General features: G+C 58.8%; 2 protein-coding genes across 8 annotated transcripts in view; one reads left to right on the top strand and one right to left on the bottom strand.

The window, feature by feature from the left end:
• Nucleotides 1-2049, top strand: part of CRYBG3 (crystallin beta-gamma domain containing 3) — a 102098-nt gene extending 100049 nt beyond the window's left edge. For both annotated transcript variants that reach the window (XM_072812305.1, XM_072812306.1), the window contains exon 22: nt 436-2049. In XM_072812305.1, the coding sequence (XP_072668406.1) occupies nt 436-524 (89 nt within the window). In that variant the 3' untranslated portion in view covers nt 525-2049. The remainder of the gene's footprint in view (nt 1-435) is intronic.
• Nucleotides 1975-23214, bottom strand: RIOX2 (ribosomal oxygenase 2). 6 transcript variants are annotated; one of them, XM_072812328.1, is made up of 11 exons: nt 22439-23214; nt 21089-21265; nt 18680-19240; nt 13422-13541; nt 12266-12394; nt 7656-7759; nt 5935-6037; nt 5433-5604; nt 3897-3985; nt 2751-2837; nt 1975-2397 (listed from the first exon to the last, which is right to left on the bottom strand). In XM_072812328.1, exons 2-11 carry the CDS (start codon nt 21215-21217, stop codon nt 2239-2241), a joined length of 1653 nt encoding a protein of 550 aa, XP_072668429.1. In that variant the 5' UTR covers nt 21218-21265; nt 22439-23214; the 3' UTR covers nt 1975-2238. The 6 variants fall into 6 exon arrangements, with proteins under 6 accessions (XP_072668429.1, XP_072668430.1, XP_072668431.1 ...); XM_072812329.1 differs by having other exon boundaries at nt 21089-22847; nt 22945-23207; XM_072812330.1 differs by having other exon boundaries at nt 5433-5601; nt 21089-23214.
• Between the last annotated feature and the right edge of the window lie 627 nt (nt 23215-23841).

The following is a 23841-nucleotide window of genomic DNA, read 5'->3' as shown; positions in this document are numbered from 1 at the left end:
CTTTATCAGCCATGAAGTGTCCCATTTCTTAGAAACTTCTTTTTGCTATTAACTGTTGTAGTCCTTTAAGAGCCCTCACAAACTTTGTGGCAGATATTGTTCGAGCTTGTTTTGAATTGAGCAAGGTCCAGGCTGTTGCTTTCATTGGCTTAGTCACAGCCATGGTCCGTGGTCAGTGCGCAAACAGCACCCGACATCCTGCCCACGCTCTCCCAAGCACTGTGCTTCTCAGCGTCGCTTTGCAGGTGCACACTGCTTTTGCAGTCAACCCCCCCTGGGTCATCAGTCTGAGTCGTTCTAAGGTCTGATTTAGAGCAAAAGCTTATTTAAGCTCAGCTTCCCACTGGAAATGAAGTGTTAATCCACCACGCGGTGGGCTGAACATTGTCAAGCACCCGTGTGAACAAATCTTTTCTTTTGGAATTTCTATTTTAGGAGGAAATTATTATGACAAGACTCATGTAATTGTAAATCAGCCCCTGGAGGGAGAAGAGACACAGAAATGGGACATTGAAATATTGTGAGAGCGTCTGCAACATCTCCAGAAAGAGCAGAGGAAGGAGGAACTCCACGTCCCAAGGAGAGGAAGCTACACTGCTGCATCACTGAGCAGAATGAAGTTTTCCCCCAGCTTCCATGACCATTTCTCTTAACCATGGAAACACAAGTATTCTTGTGTTGCCAGTTGTTTAGTGTTCCTGTGAAAAACACGTTCTGATTTCTGCAAAAGGTTCTGTTCCTGCTTGATCAGCTTTTGGTGAGCAAATCCCAAGTGTGTTTTCTCTCCTGTCCACCAGGCCCCCGTCCTATTGCTGATGGCCCTTGTGGGACACTGGGGACTGTCATCCCGCATTAGGTGTTCACATCCTAGGAGGTGGGGGTGTGGGTGCTAAGCACAGGGAGACGTTCCTTTAGGTCAAGTCATACTGTTGCAGGAAGAATACATTTTATAGCAATGCCTGAACACATTTAATAGGGCCTCCTATAAGCTGCTGTATTCTGTTAAAGCCTCAGTGAAGAACCCTTTAAGGCTTACCTAACCAACGCACCGTTAAGTATCATACTTGGAACTGACCCCAGGGAAGCACCTCGGCTTCGTTGGGAAAAAGGCTCAAGTGTTGGCATGTTATCTGTAGCCAAACTAAAGCACAAATAACCTTGTGACATCCTTGCTCTCCTTAACTGACGCCCTCCTGGGTGACTCACCTGCCCTGGTGCTGAGACCTCCTCCTAGACGTTGCATGATGTGCCCTCAAGGAGTATTTAGTCAAATTTTTCTTTGTCTGCCCGAAGTAGTAAAGGGAAGTTTCAAATGTTTAATCAAAACCAAGCAGTATTTGAGCTCTGACTATATACCATTTTATTTAATGAAATGGCTGAAAACTCAGTTATTCATTTCCATTTAATCATTACCACCTTTAAAATTTATACAGTTCTTAAGTATTTTTCCCTGAGTTGGTTTTAAACTTACATTGAGATAACTGTTCCCTTCATCCTGAACTTTTGCCAGAAAGCAGAAACTTAATCTATTTTTATATAGAAAGATTAAATACTCCAGTGATATTTTTAAATATCAACCTATAAGCACTTTAGAATGTAAAATAACAGTGAATTGTTTAAACACAAAGACCCACTATTTTGAGCATTTTTAATAGAGACTTGGTCTTTCCATGTAAATACTGAAATTTTTTCCTTCAATCTCAGGCTCTTTGTCATCTCTGAAGCAGCACCTGTAAAAGTCCTGTATGCCCTAGATGTGAGCACCCCTCACAGTGTGGCAGTATTTAATGAAACTTATGGGGGTAACTTTATTTTCAGGGAGGAGGGTTGTGTATACACAAAGGTATGTATGTATATTTTCATTGTAAAAAACCAATTTAAAACTTTTTTCTTTGTGTTAATTGAAAGATTTTTGTAGAGCCAATGAAGCTCTTTAAAGTTGTTTCTTCCAAAGAACAAAGCCAGGTAACAACATTTAAATTTCAGTGATACATTTATTGGAGCTGTGCCTTTTCTATCACACTGGATTAAAGGAGTTTGTCGAGAGTACAGTTTTGTTGGTCTCCTCTTTCTTCTGTGCACCTGCCTCCCAGAACCAGGCAGGTCTCACGTAAGGAAAGCTGTCGTAGAACCATTCCCAGCTGCGGGCTCCAAGCACCAGGAGCTCCCTGGCACGTAAATGTTTGCTCTTCTTTCTGCATGTGCGGCTGAGTCGGTCACCGTGGTTCTGGGACGGCCCTAGACTACCTGGATTAAGCATTCTGTCCAGAGGGATAACACCAGGTTTTCCTTTTCCTCATCTGTAGTTAGTTTCAGGTCCTTGACACATATAGTCGAGTGGCCCCAGATTTGCTTCAGAGCGTCCATATGTGATAAAGGAAAGCGGAGTCCGTGAGACTGAAAGAGGAGAAACTAGTCAGGTGAGAAATGTTAAAGTGATATTTTCATAAAAACTTAGCCGGGTCTCAGTATATCAGTTTTTTATATCCTTTAACACTGCTGATTCCCATATCCTAGTTTATATAATACGAAGCATTCCAAACCACTGATGCCTCATCTATTACACATTTCCTACAAGGCTACAGGTCCCAGCTCGTATCTTTTAAAGCCGGTGGACGTGTGTGTCTGTCACAGAACCGACTGGCGTGATCATCGCTGTGCAGGGGCTCTGTCGAGTGTGTGAAACGTCAGCCCCCGCTGCAGGCCCTAGCCATAACTCCCCAGGAAAGACCGGGTAGGTTGGAACAGACCTCTGTTTCCTCATTCCCCATCATGTGCAGCTCTCTCCTGTTCTTCAAGGAATGATAGATGTAAACCATCGTTTCCTGAGTTTCATCCTTAAAAAAAAAAAAAACACACACACTATTGAGGTCAATACTAGGAGGGTTTTCCGAAAATACACTTCAACACCAAGAATCTTTTTGGCACCGAGTTCGGATATATGGCACGAACTATGTAGACGGTGTACACACTCCTCAGGTCACTATTTGTATGTAAAACAAACAGTACAGCGGGAACATCAGCAGAAACCTGGTTTGATGCAAAAGCAACCACTTAACAGATAGTGACTTAAGTTTCATTTAATCCACCAGCACTGGTTTCTTACATCCTGAGTAGGACATTCCCAGTTACACACAGGCTGGCTATTTGTGAGCACCATGGGGTGAAGATTACCTGAGAAATACCAGCTGTGGGATCTATCAAAACCTCCTAGAGTGGCCGCCCCAGTAACCGCTGCTTCCCCGTCTATCTGTCCTGCACGGGGCGGTTTGGCATTCTGTGCAGGGCCCTCACCCGGTCCTTGTCACCACGTAGATAAGGTTAGAGACGAATACACGAGTGTATGCGCAGCATTAACGCTGTGAGTCTGGTGGTGGACACATCTAGCTGCTCTCGTCCCCTCGAGTCCTTCATGGACTTCCTCCCAGGACAGTTCCCAGAGTCCTTGGGACGATACAGGGAACTTCAGTAACAAACAGGGGAGCTGCAACCCAGACCAGAGGAAGCCCAGGAATGGAGGATTGCTGGCAGTTTTCCCATGAGCCCAGGATCGCATCAGGAAGCCAGCCTTGAGCAGCAGAGGGCTAGGGGACAAGGTCACGGGATACAAATGGGAAACAACTGTTCTCCTCCATGATCTAGAAGACAGTTTTTGAGAAGGAGCATCAACAAAACCACAAATCATGACAGACTGGGCAGCGTAGAGGACAGGAGGGGTGTGAGCGAGCGAGAGTAGTGTGGCCCGGGCCTGGAGGCTCACCACGGGGGAAGCGGGGCGGGAAGGCAGCTCCAGCAGAGATCCAGCACCCTGACCGTGGCCTGCAGTCCGGGCTCTAGGTTAGGAGAATGGATGGCTGCCGGGGGTAGGGGGAGCCGCCTCCGCTCCGGGTACTCACAGACTGATTCTGATCCGGTCCCACCGTGAGGACGCTGTAGTCTTTGAACTGCAGCCTCACCGTGCTGTCCAGCCTTGGCACCCGTCCACCTGGGAGACCCAGAGAGCCGGGCTCAAATTTGTGTGCGGGTGAACCCCACGTGGGGTGCCCTCCAACTCAGGCGTCGGCTCCCCTGTACCTATGCTCCTGCAGCACAGCTTAGGTGCTGCGGCGCTCACTGTGACCGTGTGGACGTGTGACAAAGCACAGGTGCAGTCCATGCATCAGGTAGGACATGCGCCCGGGGAGCCCACAGCTGTCCCCGCCGCCGCGCCCTCTGCGCCCAGCACTCCCTCCCTCTAGCCGCCAGCTGACCCCGGCTCTACACGCGGACCCTGGACGCACCGACCACCTGACTTCAAACCGCACCCTCTCCCCAGGACTAGTGTGATCACAGCAACTCCCATCTGTGCAGGTCAAGCGTCGTGGCACAAAAGCCACCTAATAAAGTTCCCAAGAAGAAGTCTTTTGCAAGGTGGATTTAACTTTGTAGAAAAGCAGCCAGTAACGGCGGACCCCCTCACAGGGTCAGCGCTGAGGGGACGCGGCCCGCTCACTACAGGACTCCCGAACACCGTCCTCACGATCGCGGTACGTGCTGGGGAGGGTCTGCTATTCGGAAACAAATCCGAACCTTCCCCCGAGGGTCACACTGAGACCAACTGGAATCCATGTTGGAGGGGACCCGACCGTCCGTGGCGCTCCCCACCGGAAGTACGGCTTCCACGAATGTCAGTAAAAAAGACACTCGGTGCAGGGCTGGCGCAGCCGCGTCTCACTGTCCTGAGTGGATGATTCCACAGAAAGCCAGCGGGACACACGGCCACCCCGTACGCACGTCAGGACTGCGGCAAAGGCGAGAACGTTGTCCGAACATCAGAAACGGCCAGCTGGCCCCGCCTGAGGGTCTCTGCCTGCTCCGGCCGTCCTAACCGCACGCTCAGCGCGCCGCGCTCCTCCTGCCCGCAGGAGACCCAGCCACACTCCCCATTTTCTGCCCGCGTCCACACCGGATGCCAGCACAGAGCCCTGCTTTCTCAAGCTTCCTGAAAAATCCCCTACGTCAGGCCTGACCCCTCCAAATGCTTGCAACACTGTCACTGAGCTGGCCCAGGACCCCCCACACCAAGTGGTCCTCCCCGCTGCAGCAAGTCCCACTGCAGGGCGCTGCGCTGACGGTCCGCCGTCACCACTGTCCAGAAGGGGTAGGTCGTGGGCAGCCTACACCGGTCACAGAGTGCTCGCGGGGACTTGGGGAAGCTTGGTGACAACTTGGGCGTTTTTACGTGTCACCTGCTGATGGCAAAGGCTGGCCCATCCCTCCGGTACTCAGTGTGCCCGTGACACGCCCACGATGCAGGGCGCCTGGAGCTGCAGCAGGTGCCACCCGGGCACGCCACACACACGCAGGTGCACGTGCTTCCCGCCTTCCACCTGCCAAACCGGAGCCCACCCAGGAAAGCCCCCGACCGCCTAGAAAAAAAGCACGAGCCCCACCTGGCGTTGAAAGCTCTGCTCCGTCTCCCTCGTGGTAGGGGGGGAGCCTGTGGGTGACAAAGTCCTTCTTCATGCCCCCTGCCAGCAGCGCTCCGGTGCCCTCCAGCCGGTCGGCCAGCGTCCTCAGGAGGCCGCCTAACCTCCTCCTCGCCGCAGCCGTGCCTTCCACCTGCTGGAAACACGGACCTGAGCGCTTCCTGCCAGGCCGGGCCCAGCAGGGCCCGAGCGACCACCAGGTCTCCAGGGGCACCCCCTCTCCGGCCACGTGGCTCCTCCATTCAGCCAGCGTTCCCACCGGCCCTGCCACCGGGACGTCTGGAAGGGGGCGACACCTGGAAGGGGGTGCCGCACCGGCTCTGGGTCCACACCCCCCAGCCCTGCACTCAGCCCGGGCAGGCCCGCGGGACTCGCAGAAGGGACCACCCTGGGGGCGCCCAGGCAGGCGCTGCTGGCGCTGGCCCCGTGGCCCCCCCACCCGGACCCTCACCAGGATGACCCTTACCAGGAGCAGCTGCCGGGGGATGCCGGCCCGGAGCGCCACGTCTTCCTTCACCGCATCAAACACAAGCCCCGAAACTGTGTCCAAAAGGCAGTCTCCCCAGGAACTGGAAGGGGCAGGAGGAAGGGGCAGGAGGAAGGGGCCCAGGAAATCCCAGGGGATTCTGTGCCCCACCCCCCCCGCCCCTGGACACGCAGCTGGGGGGGCACCCCCATACGTCCCCCAGGCCGTCAGGGAGGAAGGTCGGGGCCCAACTTAGGGTTTGTGATGGAAGGTGGGCTTTGTGGGTGGTGCTCGCGCCCGGGCCTGCGGCAGGTCGCTGCTCAGAGCCGCTCCGGGGAACACGGGGTCCTGGGCGCCGCCCCTTGGGGGTTGGTGACGCCTTCCCTGTGCCCCAGTCCCCCCAGCAGGGCAGTGCCCCCGGGGAACGACCCAACGGTGGTAAGTTCCAAGCCCCCCCACATGCGCTTGTCCAGCTCGGGCGGCAGCTGCTGGGAGGACCCCAGTCTGCGGGGGCGGGGGGGTGGGGGGTCTGAGTCCCTGGCACTACTGGCGGGTGTGGGGGGGAGGGTCCGAGTCCCCGGCGCTACTACTGGGGTCCACCTTCCCTGTACCACATGCAGCGGGTGACGGCCCCTGCCCTCCCGTCGCCCTTTGGGCACATGGAAACCCGCCCTGGGCGGCAGGTCAGCCAACACCTGTGCCCCCCTATCCCTGCAGAAGCCACACCCGCTTTGCAGGTGTGGTCCCCCGGAGGGGACCGGGACCAGGACCTGCCAGGGCCTGGCTGGCAGCGGGATCCTGGGGCCTCCTGCCGGCCAGCGCGAGCCTCTGCCACCCGACGGGCTTCGTCCCACGGCTGCTCCCCCAGGCGCCTCCCCTCCTACCGCCAGGGGCACAGGGCACGTCCCCCAGAGCCCAGGGCCCCTGCCCGCGGGCCCAGCACCCACACCGGCTCTGGCGCCTTCCCGACGGGCAGCCCCAGGGGGACCCGGCAAGGTCACTGCCAGGGGGAAGTCTCGGGGAGGTGCCACCGCCCAGGCCTGCGGGCCGCCCCCCTCCCCGACGAGGAACCGGGTTCCAGCACCTGCGCCCTCAGGGCCCGCGGCTCCAGACTTCCTTTCCCACGTCATTTCATGAACTTGTAATAAAAAGTGGAAACCGGGACGCCTGGGTCGCTCAGGGCGTGATCCCAGGTTCTGGGATCGAGTCCCACAGAGAGCCTGCCTCTCCCTCTCCCTCTCCCTCTGCCTCTGTGTGTCTCTCATGAATAAATAAAATTAAAAAAAATTTTTTTTTACAGTGGAAACCTTAACAAAGATCCAGAGGTCGCAGGGGAGACAGGTCCTGCGTGGGGAGATGAAACTGCTGGAACACACAGCGCTGGCGGCTGCCCAGCGGTATGAACACAACTAGTGTCACCAAACTGTGGACTTAAAAATGGTGAAAGTGGAATATTCTCTTAAGTCTTTTACTGCAATTAAAAAAACACCTTTAGAGAGCGAGCGAGCACAGGCGCAGGTGGTCACTAAGCCGCGGCTGTGGTCCCTTGGCCCAGGCTGGGGGAGCCTTGCTGGACCACCCCCAAGGCTCCCGATGTCCCCGCAGGTGTCCCCGCAGGGTGTCCCGGGGGTGCAGGCACGACCCGAAGGGCTCCGAGGCTGCCAGGGGCCTGAGAGAAGAACCCCGAGGGGGATCGGAGATCTGGGGGGCGGGCGGCTTACCTGTTCTGGTAGGTGCTGATGGTCACGTGGGTAGAGTGCGCCAGCCCCGGAGGGACATCTGCCTGGTGAACCGTCCCCCTGGGGAAGTACAGGACATCTCCCGGCTGAGGGGGGACACACGGGGTTGGGGTGAGCAGGGAAGGCGCCCGCTCAGCCCTCACGGTCTTCCGGGGACCGAAGCAGGCTCCGAGGGTCGGGCCGCATCTAGAACCTGCCGCCACGCCACCCTGGGGGGCCAGTCACTGCGAGCCCCCAGTCTGCACGAGGTCGGGGACCCGAAGTCACTTGCTTGGCTCACCGGCTGAGACCAGGTGCAGGTGAATCTGGGCCCCCACCCACGGATCGGGGTGGCAACCCCAACGCCCTGCACCCCCTCCAGCAGCGACCGGGTGCTGCCACCGACTGGCTAGGGGCCCCAGGAAATCAGGGAGCCCCCAAAGCCTCAGTCCCCTCCCCTGTGAAACGGAGGCCAGGGCCTGACACGGGATCACGGGCCAGGCCACGTGCAGAGGCCGGTGCAGAGGTCCAGGCCGTGCCCACAGGTGGTCTCCCGGACAGACGGACAGACAAACCACGTGACCCTGCCTGTCCCGGGCCGTCAGTCGCACCCTTGGGCAGGTGAACCTCCTCCACCAGTCCTCGTGTCCCCCCAGCCATGAGGCGACACAAACCTCGCCCCTCAACCACTCCTGAAGCTGCCACCTCCCTGTCCCCCGGCGCAAAACATCAACAGCGGCACCGCGAGCACGGGTCCCCCGCGCAGCTTGATGCGTAGATTGAGAACAAACAAAACAAACCACCTTGGGACCCCTGGGCGGCTCAGCGGTTGGGCGCCTGCCTTCCACTCAGGCCGTGACCCCGAGATCCGGGATGGAGTCCCACGTCGGGCTCCCTGCAGGGGAGGGCGCTGAGTCTACCTGTGTCTCTGCCTCTCTCTGTCTCATGAATAAATAAATAAATCTTTAAAAAAAAAAAAAAAAAAACGCACCTTTTCTCAACGTTAAGATTTTCCTTAAAGCAGGATTAAGTATATTCTTGAGCGCTCTCCGGGGGCTCCCTCACCCTGGACCCCTGGACGGCAGGGACGGAGCTTCAGGGAAATGCTCTGCCCCCAGTTACGACCCCGCTAAGCCTTGGGCGCCACCGGCTAAAGGGACCTTCATGCACTCACGGGTTCCTACCGCACAATCGGATCAGCCCCCCACCCCCGCCAGGCACCGTGCTGGGCACAGAGCCCCCAGCAAGAAGCAAAGGCCTATCTGTGGTTCATGGGAGACGAGAGCAAACAGGAGGAGACGCCAGTTGCCAGTCGAGGCAGAGGCAGAGGCAGACACAGCGTGAATGAGTAAGATCAGGTGGTGGGAAATGCCCGAGGGCAAAAGAAAAAGGAGGAGAGGAAAGGAGCACGGCAAGGTGTGGGGGGCTGGGTGTGCCTGGGGCAGGAGGGCAGCACTCAGATCGCACTGGGCTACACTCCCCTGAGTTGAGGCCTCAGGCAGGAGCTCCCAGCCCTGCGACCAACCCCGACCAACCCCCAACCGGGCAGCAAGGATTCCAGGCAGAGGGAAGAGCGTGCAAAGGCCCTGAGGTGGGAAACAGGCTGGCACACTTGAGAAGCCTCGGTCAGTGCGAAGGAGGGGGAGGCGGGAGGGCAGCGGAGGGGCCACAGGACGGGCCTCTGCGCTGTTTGAAGGCCTTTGGCTTTTATTCTGGATTTTGGGGACTGACACCGGGGGTCCAGGCGGAGGGACAGGGCACGGCTGCGTCGCAGTGTGCAGCGGGGGAGCCACTGGGAGGCTCGGGCACAGACCCACATCCAAGGGCTCTGTCCCCAACAGAAGGAGATGGTGACACATTTACAGGGCAGGAGGCTGGGGCAGGAAATGGCAGTTTCGGAATATTCCACTTGCAGTTCCCTGTACCTTGTTCCTGGAGACGTTAAGTCAGCAGCCAGAGCGGAGTTTCGGGTGTAGAGGCGCGGGGGGAGGCCGGACACAGCACTGAGACCACGTCAGGGACAGGGAACTAACCCCCCATGGGTGGGGGGTGGCTGGGGACACCAAGCTGCTGGGAGGGAACCTGGGGAGTGTTCTGGGGAGGGGGGAAGGAGGGGGAGGAAGCTGCTGGGCCTGGAGCCAAGGGCAGGAGAGAAGTGGGGCCACCGCGGCAGGTGCCCGGAGATGTGGGAAGCCGGGGCGTCCTCACCGGGAGCCCCTGTGAATCTTCAGGACACTGGACACGGCAAGGAGGCCGAGGCCTCCGGACCACCGGCGGGTAGAGTGGGATCAGGGGCCCCTAGTGGAGAGCGGACCAGTGGAGGGAAGCGGACCGGGCGGCGGGAGGCAGCCTGGGCACAGGGCGCAGGCCTTGCAGCTGGAAGAAGGGCCCGAGCGCGGCCGGAAGCGGGTCCCCTGAGCCCGGGAGGAGCCACCCAGTCACCTGGGCCGTGTCCAGGCGCCCCGTGTCCTGCCCACCCGGGGGCCCCGCTGCCTGTGCCCGCCCAGGCCCTGCATCTGTGGGCCGCTGAGCCCCAGCAGGAAGTAGGCCGCCTGGAGCCCCCTCCTCCCGCATTTATTTTAACTTTTCTTGAAAGATCTTCCCCAGGGGGTTGGGAGCCCTTAGGAGCACACGGGGTGGGTGGGGGGTGAGGAGAAGCACCCCCGGACCCCAGGGCCCGCTCACGGCCTAGGCGGGGGCACCTTCAGCACCGGCCCGTGTCCCTCAGCACGGCCTTTTGGACTCTTGCGGCCCACGGGGACCACGACCCCGGTCCACACGGGGGACACGGAGATGAATAAGCTGCGGACAATAGCAGCGGTGAGGGGGCAGCAGCAGCGGCGTCCCAGGCTACTTGGTGCGGCCCGTAGGAGCCTGGGGCCCTGACCCCATGCCCTGACCCCGCGCCCTGACCTGGTGCCCTGACCCTGCGTCCTGACCCCATGCCCTGACCCCGCGCCCTGATCCCAGTGCCCTCACCCTGCATCCTGACCCTGTGCCCTGATCCTGGTGCCCTGATCCTGGTACCCTGACCCCATGCCCTGATCCTGGTGCCCTGACCCGGGGCCTTGACCTGGTGCCCTGACCCTGCATCCTGACCCCATGCCCTGATCCTGGTGCCCTGACCCGGGGCATTGACCTGGTGCCCTGCCCGTCATGGTGGCCTCTGTGCCCACCGCGCCCACCCCGCCACAGGGCCTGGGGCCTGAGCTCCCCTGACTTATACCCCGGGGTCCACACAGGGGCCAGATGGGGCAGAGGTGGCAGGCCACGGTCTATCCTCCTCTGGGGAACCCAGGGCCGCCGGAATGTGGTGAGATGAGGATGGGCGTCGCCCCCCCCCCCGCCCAGCTGTCCCTGCACCCCTGGCAGAAGCACAGCACCCACACCTGCAGGTCACCCCCCTCCCAGACCAAGACCAACCCCGAAGGCGGGCGGCAGGAGGCCAGGCCCCGGCGAGGGACAGCCATGGCCCCGGGCACCACAGACGCCTCAGCTTTGGCCTGAACAATCAACCAAGGGCCTAGGGACGGCGCTGCCCCGAGGCCACGGGCTGCTGAGGCCCTTCTGAGGCCCCGGGTCAACGGCTGCGGTCCCCGGTCATCCTAGGACAGGGCGTGAGGCCTGGGCGCGCACCGGCGGGACGGGGACACAGGCGGCCGTGGATCACGGACAAACCCGGCGGCCACGGCGCATAGTTTCGGCCCACGAGCTGTAGTTTGCTGACCACTGACCAAGACCTTAAAAACCGCGAGGGCTACCTTGACCCCATTTATTCAGAAATCCTGTAACATGAACAACACACGTCCTAAAGTAGGAGAGGGTTTGTCCCAGTCACAGGCAAGCAGGCAAAGTCCTTAAAATCCAGAAAGTGCCTCATGACACCGAGTAAGGTAACCAAGACACAAGAAATGCAAAAATCCCTATTCGCAAGTACATCAGGTCGGAAGACTGCGTGGAGTGGTTTGAGCTATTAGGTCTTAACATAAGGACTTGAATTCCAGGCCTGTTATCCCCATAGGGCGTTGTCCTCAGCACCCTCGCCTAGCGGACGGCCACCCGACCCCCTGCGCCATCGCTGCGAGCCAGCAAACCCAGCAGGCTCGAGCCCCCCGCTTCCCAGAGGAAGATTCCTTAACACCCAGCGCGATTACTGTTCTTTCTGGGGCCACCCTCGGGGAGGATGGGGGGCTGCAGACTGAGTCTATGGTCTAATCAGGAGAATTATACCAACGGAACAAGGGGGGTCCCTGGCTGTGCTCGGCCTACGCAAGCGGCAGCCCAGCCCTGACGGCTGACGTGGACTTGGTGCAGCTGCCCGAGCCAACCCTTCCGCTTCTTCTCCAGAGAACCCAGCGGTCAGTGGATTCAGAATCCACTCCTGCTGAACCCGGATTATACTTAGAGACGGGTTGCCTGGAAAACGCATCTCCCGTTTCTGCAGCTCCATTCTACAAGCACGGACACCAACTGCCCTTCGGAAGCTCAGGTGCTAAGGAGCGAGCGCCACGCTGCCCCGCGCTTGCAGGCCCGCCCGCAGGGGCCACGGCCCAAGCACTGCACCCCAAGCCCCAGCCGGGCCCGGGAGCACCAGCCGAGAGGAAGTCGCGTACCTTCAACGTGAACTCGTAGGCCGGCCTCCCGATCCGCTCCTCGGCCTCCACGCTGTACTCCCGCGCCAGGGGCACGGTGGGGTGGTAGAGACGCCAGTGCTTCTGTCCCTCCAGCTGCAGGATGAAGACCTACGGGGAGCCGCGGGCCCGAGTGTCAGAGAGCTTCCTGACAACCACCGGGCACGGCGGTTCTAGACGGCTAGCCCTCCCAAATTTCAGATAAAAAATAAAAATGAGATCAGGGAGGGATGCATGTCACTCTACACTTAAATAAAAGTTGCCACGGCTGGTGTCCACTTTTAAAAACAGGTAATCGTGAACCGTGCTCCTGGGAGGAAATTCTCTCTCTTCAGTGTAATAAAACCTCATGGGGTTCCTTTGTCCCACCACCTCCTTCCATCGGACAGCTGACAGCCCAGAATCTCTGACGGAAAGGCCAAGTTTCAGATATTCCTCAGGGTCTAAAATCCCTAATATTGGCCTTGGCAGACAGGAAAATGTCAAGTTTTTTACTCTTAGTTCAGCCAAAAGAGATTTGAAAGCTCTGTTTAAAATATTAAAAACAAAAACAAAAGGTTTTGGCAACATATTGGTATCAAGTTGCTTTCAAAGGGGGGAAAAGGGACTTTTGACTAATAACTGTGTTCATGACCTTTTATTAGCATAAACATAAAATGATGAAACACCCAAGCCAAAGAGTTAACTTGCTTGGCAGCCACACGAGGCTGAATCCACACCTGACAAGGTGCCCGCGTTCAAGTACACCGTGACCTTCATTCAAGCTGCCCCAAGATTTTCACAAACGGAAAAAATATCTATTTTCAGAAGCTCCAGAAAAAAGAACCAAGTGAAAGCAGATGTAAGGATTACTTGTGACCTCACTTTCCTAAAGCCCTTACGTTATGACTTCAAGAAAAAGCCAATCACGGCCTTCTGCAGACCAAGTCAATCAACACCTGCTTCGTGGGAATGTGTAGCTCTCCGCAGAAGGCTGGAAACCAGGTCTCCCCTTTGAGGATGAGCAGGAAACCATCTGGCGGGACTAACCGGGCCCAACACCTGGGTGAGGTCAGGATCTCTGGGACCACACAGCAGGGACAGGGCATCGAACTGAACCCTGACATCTATCCAGAGGGGCGCAGCGCCTCCCTCTTACCTCGACGTCATCGTAATGCGGCGGGAGGCCCTGGGACCCGGCAGGGGTTATGTACACGTTGGAGCCAACCAAGGAGCCGAAGTAACATTCCAGCTTCTCCTGGATCCTCCAAAGCTCATCCTGAAAGAGAAAGAACAGAAAGAAGTGGGGAGAGGACGTGAAAGACACCTCAGAAACCAGGGCAAGTGCGTGCTGCCTTGGAGCGAGCCTTCGCTGCACAGCGGCCACGTTCCAGGCCACGTTCCAGGCCCCGGGAACTCTGCGGCAGAGCCGGCACCTCTGCCCTCAGGAAGCTTCCAGCCCAGCACCGAGCACCACGGAAAACCCAAGGATCAGCCGCGTAGGGTGTGAAGCGGGGCAACGACCCGAGCGAATTCACATTTCTGAACGCTCACCGGGGCTCCGGTGTAGAGAAGGGGCCTGGAGCAAAGCGAGGGATCAGGGGGAGGCCGGGAGCCCAGGTGAGGGGTGGCCAGGGCGGTGGGGGAACAGGGAGATGAGATGCACCCTGGAAGCAGCACTGGCTCAGCCAAGCAGCCTGAGTACATGGGGGTGTTGGGGTGTCGACAGGGGCAGGGACGCTTGGGCTGGGCGGTTGGTCCAGGCCTGGTTCACTTACTGAAATGGGGGGGGACTTGTTAGAGAACAAGTGTTTACAGGGTGGGGGGTGCAGGGGGAGCTCTAGAGTAGTTCCTCAGGTTGGGGGAGGTAGGATCGCAGGGGAGGGGAGGGGCACAGGCCTCAGGCCCATGAGCACCACTTCCCTGCCAGGCCGCACCTCTGGCTGCTGGTTATATGCCCCCCGCCCCCAGCCCTGGTCACAGGGCGCAGGGTCACGACGTCTGCTGTCTGGACGAGGAACCCGAAGCAGGGGAGCACGCAGCTAACTGGGCTCTCTGTGGCCTCTTTGGGAATCATGTTAAAGAAAATGCGAGTCACCCACGAGGACGCTAACGGGTTTTACAGATGCTCAGTCTGCAGTACAGGAACGCACGGCGCCTGCCACACACAAGTACGGAAGCAGATCTTTAAAAACGTGCCCAGGAGGGACGCCTGGGTGACTCAGCGGTTGAGCGTCTGCCTTCGGCTCAGGGCCTGATCCTGGGGTCCTGGGATGGAGTCCCACATCGGGCTCCCCGCAGGAGCCTGCTTCTCCCTCTGCCTGTGACCCTGCCTCTCTCTGCGTGTCTCTCAGGAACAAATAAAATCTTTAAAAAATAAAAATAAAGAAATAGATAAATAAATAAAACGTGCGGAGGAAACCGATGACCAACGAGCCTGGGACTCAGTCGTGCCATTTAACTGGAGAAGGGTCTACGGTCTTCAAGGTATTATCAGGGGGCAGGATGGGGGGTGAAGGCAGCGCTGGGAGACACGCTGGGGGGACTCCGGGGCTACTCCAGCGGCAGGTGGCGGCTTGTGCTTCACAGGGGAAGAACATTCCCTGGCTTCCGAGCAGCCGCACGGGGTCGGGCGCGCCCCCAGGGAGGGCCCGCGGTGCCATGGGCGGTGCCACCAGCGGCGCCCTCGCGTGTGCTCTGGGACCCGGGCCAGCAGCGGCGCAGGGCTTCTCCCGCTGGGGCCGAGGCGCCCCGGGGCTCCCAGCTCAGGCCTCTGGGGCCGCCGCTACCCAGCTTCTCGCCCGTCCCGTCCCGTCCCGTCCCCGGGCTTCCGAGGCTGCCGCGCACGGCCGGCCGGGAAGAGCAGAGGTCGGCCCACCCCGCCCCAAGCCGCAGTGACAGACGGAACGACTTCAGCTCTTTCTTTGTGAGATGAGGCCTGGGCCAGGGACCCGTGGGGCGCAGCGCAGAGCGACCTCCGTGAAGCGCACGGGGACCCCGGGCTCAGGCCCGCGCGGGGCTCCTAGGGCCGCTGCCCACGGTGCGGGGTGCCACGGAGGCCCCAGGGCAGTGCCCCGGCGCAGCCTCCCTCCCGCCCCGCCACCGAAATCAGACCTGGCCCGTCTGCCAGGACCCGAAGCCGGGGGCAGCTACGGAGAGGCCGAAAGTGGCCGAGGCCGCGCTACGTTTCCATCACGGTCTTTAAGAGTCGGTAGGAAAACACCTCGAGTTTGGAGTCGGAAGTCCTTCCTTGGCAGCAGGGACAAGTCACAGCTCCGACCTCCAGCTTGTTCACCTGTGACACCGAGACCGCAAGGAGCGCTCTCCTTCACGTGTCTCTGGGAAGGTTCCAAAGTGGGGCACCCGCGGTTCGTGGGTTCAGGTCACGACCTCTGGCTCTGGATGAAGCTCTGTGCTCCGTGGGGGGCCTGCTGGGGGTGGACCCTCCCCCTGCTCAGGGGCCCCCCTTCCCCTGCTCATGCTCTCAAATACATAATAATAAAAAGAAGGTTCAAAAGTGAGCACAGGTGTATTTGGTAAATTCACCCAGACCTGACGTATGGCCCATCCCGAGGTGGGGAGCAGCTTCCGGCTCCCTGATCACCTCCTTATTCGCTTCCAGACCAACCAGAACAGGCTGTGCCATTCTGAGCCCCAGTAAACAAGGCACCCCGTACTCTGGCCCTGGCGAACTGCCTCTAGGCTTCTTCCATCGTGATGCTGACACGCACCTTCCTTTAAAAAAAAAATTTTTTTTTCTTTATTCATGAGAGACACAGAGAGAGAGGCAGAGACACAGGCAGAGGGAGCCTGCCTCTCCCTGTGGGGAGCCCCATCTGGACCGATCCCTGGGCCCAGGATCAGGACCTGAGCCAAAGGCAGATGCTCAACCCCTGAGCCCCCCGGGTGTCCTGATATGCACGTTCCTAAACACACACACAGAGACACCACAAAACCTCCTAATAAAAGATTTAGAGCCCAGCACCCCCTGTGAGGGGGTGAGCCCCTACAGCTGCTCCAGGTCTCTCAAGCGGTGAAAGAGAACAAGCAGGGTGCATCCCAGTCTACCGGGGGCTGTGTTTAGGCTGAGAAAGCTCTCCCTTCCCTTTCACAAACCCCGCCAGAGAGCGGAGTCAATAGGGCAAAGGAAATACATTTTTGTCCACCGGGAATCAGAGAGGAGAAGCGCGCGGCACTTAGAGGCGTGCAGGGAGAGGCCCAAGATGATGCCAAAGCCCAGAGACGACAGCCACCAAGGACAGCACACGTAAGCCAAATAACTCTCTACTGCTTTGTGACCAAATTACATATAATTAACTTCCCTGACCTTTTCTGTTCATAGTTACTAGGTGCCTAACACCCACTTTTTTAAAAAGTGCTGCTTCTCATCAAGGACTGGCTCAGAGACAAGCACCGTGGTGTCCCGTAGTTCCCGAGTTCAAATCATGACTTGGTCTGGCAAGTTATTTATAAATTCCTTTTGGGTGTTTGGGCCAAATGGTTGGCATTCCCGAGACATTTCAGCTTCTTGCGACTGCATGAGGGGAACTGTGTGGCATCGGGACTTGTCCCGAGACATCTAGGAGCACTTCCACTGTATCCAGAGGACAAATGGGTTCGAGATCCCTTAGACCAGAGAGGAAAAGGCATTCGCCAGATTTGGCCAATGGCTCTAACAAAGCAACATAACCGGTGACCAACTGATGGCCAAGTCCCAGGCGCCACCACACAGCCAGAATCGGCACCACAGAAGCCCGTGGGCCGCTGTCCCCCCTCACGGGCCGCCACTCTGGCTCATGACGGGATTTCTGAACTCACAACAGGCCCTCAACTGCTCCGGGCCACCCGTGAGGTGGAGCTCTCAGACCTCTACAGAAGCGAACAAGCGAAGATTGCATTTTACGAAGCAGAAACTGAGCACAGAGGAGGCCAATTATTTCTTGAGCGCTAAGCTCTGATATAGAAAAAATACAAAGTTAGCCAGTCTCCAGCCCTGCGCGTGGAGGCGGCCTGCCACCTGCGACCGCCCAGCAGGCCCAGGGCCCCATCACGCTACCCCGCGGCTGTTCGCAGGGGTGGCCGCTTTCTGGGGCCTCATCTGATCGCGCTCTGAAGCCTCTACTTAGCTCCACGTAAGCAGTAAAGGGAAGCAGCTTCAAGAAGAAAATGAGCACCTGACGCTGCCGGGGCCTTAAATCGTAATAATAGGACAAACCAAACAGAAATGTCTACGGCACAGCGAGGCATAACCGCCCCGCAGGACAGCTCCCCGGGGGCTGCTGTTACTCTGCGAACCTGCCACCTCGTTTTTGCCGCGTGAGGACTCCCAGCCATGTCCCCGAGTTGCTGGGTGATCCAAACGGCCGGCCGAGGGGCCGCACAGGGTGTCCTAGCTTGGAACCGTCTCCAGAGGAACAGGCAGGGGAACCATCAGGCTGGCGGCCTCCTCCCCACAGGCCGCGGGGGCCTCATCCCCACAGGCCGCGGGGGGGCCTCATCCTCACAGGCCGCGGGGGGACCTCATCCTCACAGGCCGCGGGGGGGCCTCATCCCCACAGGCCGCGGGGGGGCCTCATCCTCACGGGCCGCGGGGGGGCCTCATCCCCACGGGCCGCGGGGGGACCTCATCCCCACGGGCCGCGGGGGGACCTCATCCCCACGGGCCGCGGGGGGACCTCATCCCCACGGGCCGCGGGGGGGCCTCATCCTCACGGGCCGCGGGGGGGCCTCATCCCCACGGGCCGCGGGGGGACCTCATCCCCACGGGCCGCGGGGGGGCCTCATCCCCACGGGCCGCGGGGGGGCCTCATCCCCACGGGCCGCGGGGGGGCCTCATCCCCACAGGCCGCGGGGGGACCTCATCCCCACGGGCCGCGGGGGGGCCTCATCCCCACGGGCCGCGGGGGGGCCTCATCCCCACGGGCCGCGGGGGGGCCTCATCCTCACGGGCCGCGGGGGGGCCTCATCCTCACGGGCCGCGGGGGGGCCTCATCCCCACGGGCCGCGGGGGGGCCTCATCCCCACGGGCCGCGGGGGGGCCTCATCCCCACGGGCCGCGGGGGGGCCTCATCCTCACGGGCCGCGGGGGGGCCTCATCCCCACGGGCCGCGGGGGGGCCTCATCCCCACGGGCCGCGGGGGGGCCTCATCCTCACGGGCCGCGGGGGGGCCTCATCCCCACGGGCCGCGGGGGGGCCTCATCCCCACGGGCCGCGGGGGGGCCTCATCCCCACAGGCCGCGGGGGGGCCTCATCCTCACAGGCCGCGGGGGGGCCTCATCCCCACAGGCCGCGGGGGGGCCTCATCCCCACGGGCCTCCGCAGGGGCCTCCTCCCCATGGGCCTCCGCGGGGGCCTCCTCCCCATGGGCCGCGGCCCACTGCCCTCGCCCGAGCCCCGCTGCGACCCGGAGCCGTTACCTTGAATCTCTGAGGTTGGTGAAACTGAATCGTCGCCCTTCTCTGATCCAGATCTTTCCTCAGCTGCAGGAAGTGCACTCTGCCGGCTTTATTTAAGACCTTCTTCTTCCCCTTGACGCACCGGCAGACGTTGACGTCTCGGCCGTAGAGCAGGCCGCGGCCGCACAGACTCTTGAGATCCGACAGCCTGAACAGCGCCTGGCAGTAGGCCGCCACCGCCGGGTCGTCCCTCCGGAGGACAAGGGGCTGCTTCTCCCAGAACTCCCTGAAAAAAGTCTCGGGCTCCACGGGCGCGATCAGGCTTCCAAACAGAAGGCGGGGGCTGGCGAAGTTCAGGGGGCAGGCGGGGCCGCCGGACGCAGCCTTCGCCCGCTTACAGGGCCCGGGCCCCTGGTCCGACCCACGCCCCGGGGGCTCGGCCGCCTTCGGCATCGCTGGCGGGGACGCTGGCGGGGACGCTGGCCGGGACGCTGGCCGGGACGCTGGCGGGGACCCTGGCTGGGACGCTGGCGGGGACGCTGGCCGGGACGCTGGCGGGGACGCACGGCCAGGCCAGGCGGGCTGCGGGGGGCAGACGCGGCGTGAGGCTCGCGGGGGCCGCAGGGGGCAGCGCACTGCGGTCCCCGCCCCTCCCCCGGGTGCCCCTCACCACCCCTGGGTCCCCCAGGTCCCCGCCCCTCCCCCAGGGCCCGAGGTCCCCACACCACCCCCAGGTCCCCAAGGCCCCACCCCTCCCCCGGGTCCCCGAGGCCCCCCCTTCCCCCGGGGTCCGTGCCCCCCCCCAGGACGTGACATCTCCCGAGGCAGGATTCGGGCCCCAGGGGCAGTCGGATCGCGTCCTCCCCCAGCTCCCGACAGCACAGCACGGGCACTCGCAGTTATCGGGGGTCCCCGGAGCCCCAATGCACGGCCCCGGCGCCTCGGCAGGTCCTACTGAGGTTTAGGCGGCGGCCGCTGCCACAGCCTGGGACATCGGGGCTCGGGCTTCAGGCGGCACCACCCGAATGCACGGGGATACCCCGCGGGCTGCCGGCGCCGGCGGGGACGGGCCCGCACCCCAGCCGCGGCCGCCCTCGGGGTCACCCGCAGGCCCAGCGGCCTCCGCCCCAGCGAACCTCCGGGCCGCCCACGGCTGCTCGCTCCCGAAACCGCCGCCTCACCGGGAGCCCCGTTTACCGGCCGAAGGAGCGGCCGCAAAGCAAAAGCTGAAGACCGGATGCCGCATCTTTAAAAAGCTTTACCTTCGAAACGAGAGGAGGCGCAATAAAGCACCAGCCTCGGAGCCTCGGAGCCTCGGAGCCTCGGACGGGCGCCCACCGGGTTCAGTGCGCACACCCGTCCCCGGGGTCCCCCGGGCGGCCCGATCCCAGGCAGGGCCGAGGGTCCGCAGACCCCCTGGGCGACGCCCTCCAGCCTCGCTGCACCTCTCACCCCCAAACCACAACTCCTGTCACACTTACAAACGCAGGGGTCCCTCACTTGGGGTTCAAGAATGGCATTTCAAATTGCATGAGCTTCCTGAAACTGCAAGGTTCTATTTCAAAGTGTGTGTATATCTATATATTTGGGGGCAGGAGGCATATTCCTCTCACCGGATTCTTCAAGGAGCCTGGTTCCCCCCCCCCAAAAACAAAGAGGCTAAAAACCATTATGATTATTAAAAAAAAAAAAAAAAAAACAACTTTCCCCCAGAGATATGAGTGCCTGTTAGGGTTTTGTTTCCTAGGGCTAGCACATTGGAGGAACTCTGCTTTCTGCTCCTTTGTTACGGTCACTAAGCTGTATTCCAGCCACACTGTCGACTACAGTGGCCTGACCTGGCAAGAAAGTACCCTGAAAATCCGTGTTACGTATTGCAACAACTAATGTATAAACGAATGCAACTCAAATGTAAATTGAACAATACAGCAAGTGGAAACATGGCAATATACAACCCTAGTGGCCTCATTTTAGCTTCTAAACTTTCTAGCCCCGTAAACAGCTCAGATCAAGTGCCTTGCATAGGACCAAGGTGGACAACACGCCCAAATTGACACTAAAAGCTTGTACTGGAAGAGTAGAGGCTTAAGCTTAGAAAAAACACAAACTTTGGTGTTTTAGGATACGTCATCCGTGAGACATGTATTTTCTGAAAATACTTGTTATTCAAGCTTCCCAGACCAGTTTGATTTCTCAACTGAAGAATCAAGGCTTCAGAGAGACAAAGTACTGCTAGTACTTGGAACTCGATGTGGTGAGAAACACGAGGAGATAAGAAGACAGATTCAGTAAAGAGCTCGGCTAGGCGGGGAGAGTCACTGCCTGTCGTTCGCAGCCCCCCCCCCCCCCCCCCCCCGGGGTGCGGCTAATGTCTGAGAACCGAGAATGCAGGGGCATTCCCACCACCTTCAACGGCGAAGAGTGACTCACTGTGCCTGAATTGCTCGTGCCATGTGGTTTATAGTGAACACCTGTTTTCCTTCTGCAAGTGTGGAATTTTGGTTGGTGCTTGGTGCCAGGCAGAGGAGGCCTACGTGGCCGGTCCCCAGTAAAAGCCATCAGTTCTGAAGTGTCCGAGGAGCTTCCCTGGTTGGCAACATTTCACACCTATTGTCACAGATTAAGCACCTGGTTTTTTTGCTATGATACATCAGCTACAAGTCCCTGCAAAATCACTGATTCTAGAGACGGTCTTAGAGACCCCCAGCACCTTGGTCCCAATTTTTAAAAAAGTGTTAATTTGGTTCAGACGGTTTGTATCATTGAGGTACCCTATAATGAAAAAGTAATTGCAGATTCAGCCATACATCTCTTACCTCAATTGGTCAGTTTAAAATTTATGTAAGGGGTGTAGACAGCAGGAAGATACCAATGAAAGGCTTTTCTTTAAGCACAATGTGCGACTACAGTAGAAGCATTTTCACCAGGAAGTGTGGTTACACAAAGTGCACAAAATCCTTAAGCTGAAAATAAAATCACTTGAAGTATTCTTCCCATCTACAATCACAAATAAAATAAACCCAGCACTGCATAACAAATGCTTTGCTAGAGTATAAATTTCACTACTTACACTGCCAAAAGCTACATCATTTCTTGTGTCTCTATGTCCATATTGAAATGATTTGAGGCTCAGTTAATTGGAAACTGGCTTAGAGGTTACTGGGCAAATGTACTATTTCTGATTCTCACACTACCCATACAGTAAGACAACCACTGTTTTTAACAGCTTTGGGGGGTAGAGGGGAGAACAGATGACATTCCCTACTACGTCAAACATGTAAAAGTCTTAAGATGCATCACAATTTCAGAAAAAGTAAAAAAGCATCTTAGAATCTAAAAAATTGAGTAAACACGAAAAACCTTTGTCTAGATAAGTAAAGCCAACACAAGCCTACCCATAAACCTCACAGACCACCCAAAAAGAAGTTACAATAAATATTTTTATAAAGCTACAGGGAAAAACACAAGCTGGAAAAAGGCAATTGACATCACTTAACAATGGCTACAAATAGCAAAGCATGTTAAACACCTGAAAGTAATGTTTATAAATCCATTTGCATTTCAATTTTTAAAAACAAATGTTTCCAATCTGAGTTGACTGTAAGTGTAAAAAGATTAAATCAAAACTCACAGTTCATATTTTACTAGCTGTCCGGAGATTTAAAAAAAAAAACCCCAACTAAACACCTTAAAGAATGAACTCCACAACAAAACCAACACTGATACCCATTCCACGGCCGATAAATACAAACAGAACCTTGTATTTGTAAGTGTCCTAACCTCATTTTCTGTAGTTAACTTTCACCGACACGGGGTCCACACAGCTTCTAGAGCCCAGCACAGAACAGGGCACACAGGTCCCCGCAAGAAATGGTTGAATGAAATTTCCTTTATCATCTTTGGCGTAATCCTCAACAGCCTCACACAAAACAGAGTTGGGGGACAACAGTTGATTCCATGGGGATTATTCTGATGGCGGCTGTAGCTCAGGCATTTAACTGCACCTCCCCAGCTGACGGCAACTTAGCCCTCGGTGTTTATCACCCACCAGGGGAGGGAGGTGCGTGGTCGTCACCTTCAGGGCAGGGCTTTGCAGCAGTCACCCTGGAACACTTGCTCGCGTGCATATTTCTGGGCCCCGCGTATCAAGCCCAGCGGACCGGCACCTCTGCTGGCGGGGGCCCGAAACCTGCATCCACCCAGGAAATTCCCCACAGGAGTTTTAGATCCAGGTCGTAGAGGACAAACATGCCTCCAAATTTGCACACACACCTGACAAATATTACCTGTAAGGAGGCTGCCTAGGCCGAATGGAAACTTTTTTTTTTTTTTTCACCCAACTGAGGGAAGCCTGTCCTCCTTGATTGGTGCTTAACTTTTTAGTTCTGCTTTAGAGAGAACATGGACTGTACCACATGCATGTATTCTGGTGACCACGAGGCTACAAGGGATGCGGCCAGGGAGGCGCGGCCAGGGAGTCCGGGCCATCCGTGTCCCGGGTGGCACTCAGGCCCCTTCCCTTTAACGTCAGTCCAATGAAATCGTTGGGCCAGGCCCCCCCCCCCGGGAACCCCCAGCCCCCCCAGGACCCCTGGGACCCCCAGTCCCCCCGTGACCCCAAGGCCCACCCCATGACCCCCAGTTCCCCGGGGGTCCCAGGGGAACCCCCGAGACTCCTAGGGCTCCCATGGTGACCCCCAAGCCCACCCACCAGGGACTCCCAGTCCCGTTCCCGTGACCCCAAGCCCACCCCATGACCCAGTCCCCCCTAAATCCCCAGGCCACTCCATGACCCCCAGTTCCCCCAGGGTCCCCAGGACTCCCAGGCCCCTCCTGGGACCCCTAGGGCCCACCCCTTGACCCCCAGACATCCCCGAGACCCCCAGGACCCCTGGTCCACCCCATGACCCCCAGGCACCTCCGGGACTCCCAGGCCCCTCCCGCGACCCCTAGGGCCCCTCTTGTGAGTCCCAGGGACCCCCGGTGACTCCTGGGACCCCCAGTCCCACTCCCGCGACCCCAGGCCCACCCCATGACCCAGTGCCCCCTGGACCCCGAAGCCCACCCCATGCCCCCCACCCCCCCGTGACCCCAGGGCCGCCGCCCCCCACCCCCCGTGACCCCCAGGCTGTGCCCCCGGACTCGCGGTAACACCCCGCTAACGTGCGGACCACCCGCCGCGC

This window comes from Canis lupus, chromosome 35 (genome assembly GCF_048164855.1).
Source record: "Canis lupus baileyi chromosome 35, mCanLup2.hap1, whole genome shotgun sequence".
NCBI lineage: Eukaryota > Metazoa > Chordata > Mammalia > Carnivora > Canidae > Canis > Canis lupus.
Note: the sequence above shows the minus strand (reverse complement) of the source record. Positions and strands in the feature narration are given on the sequence as shown.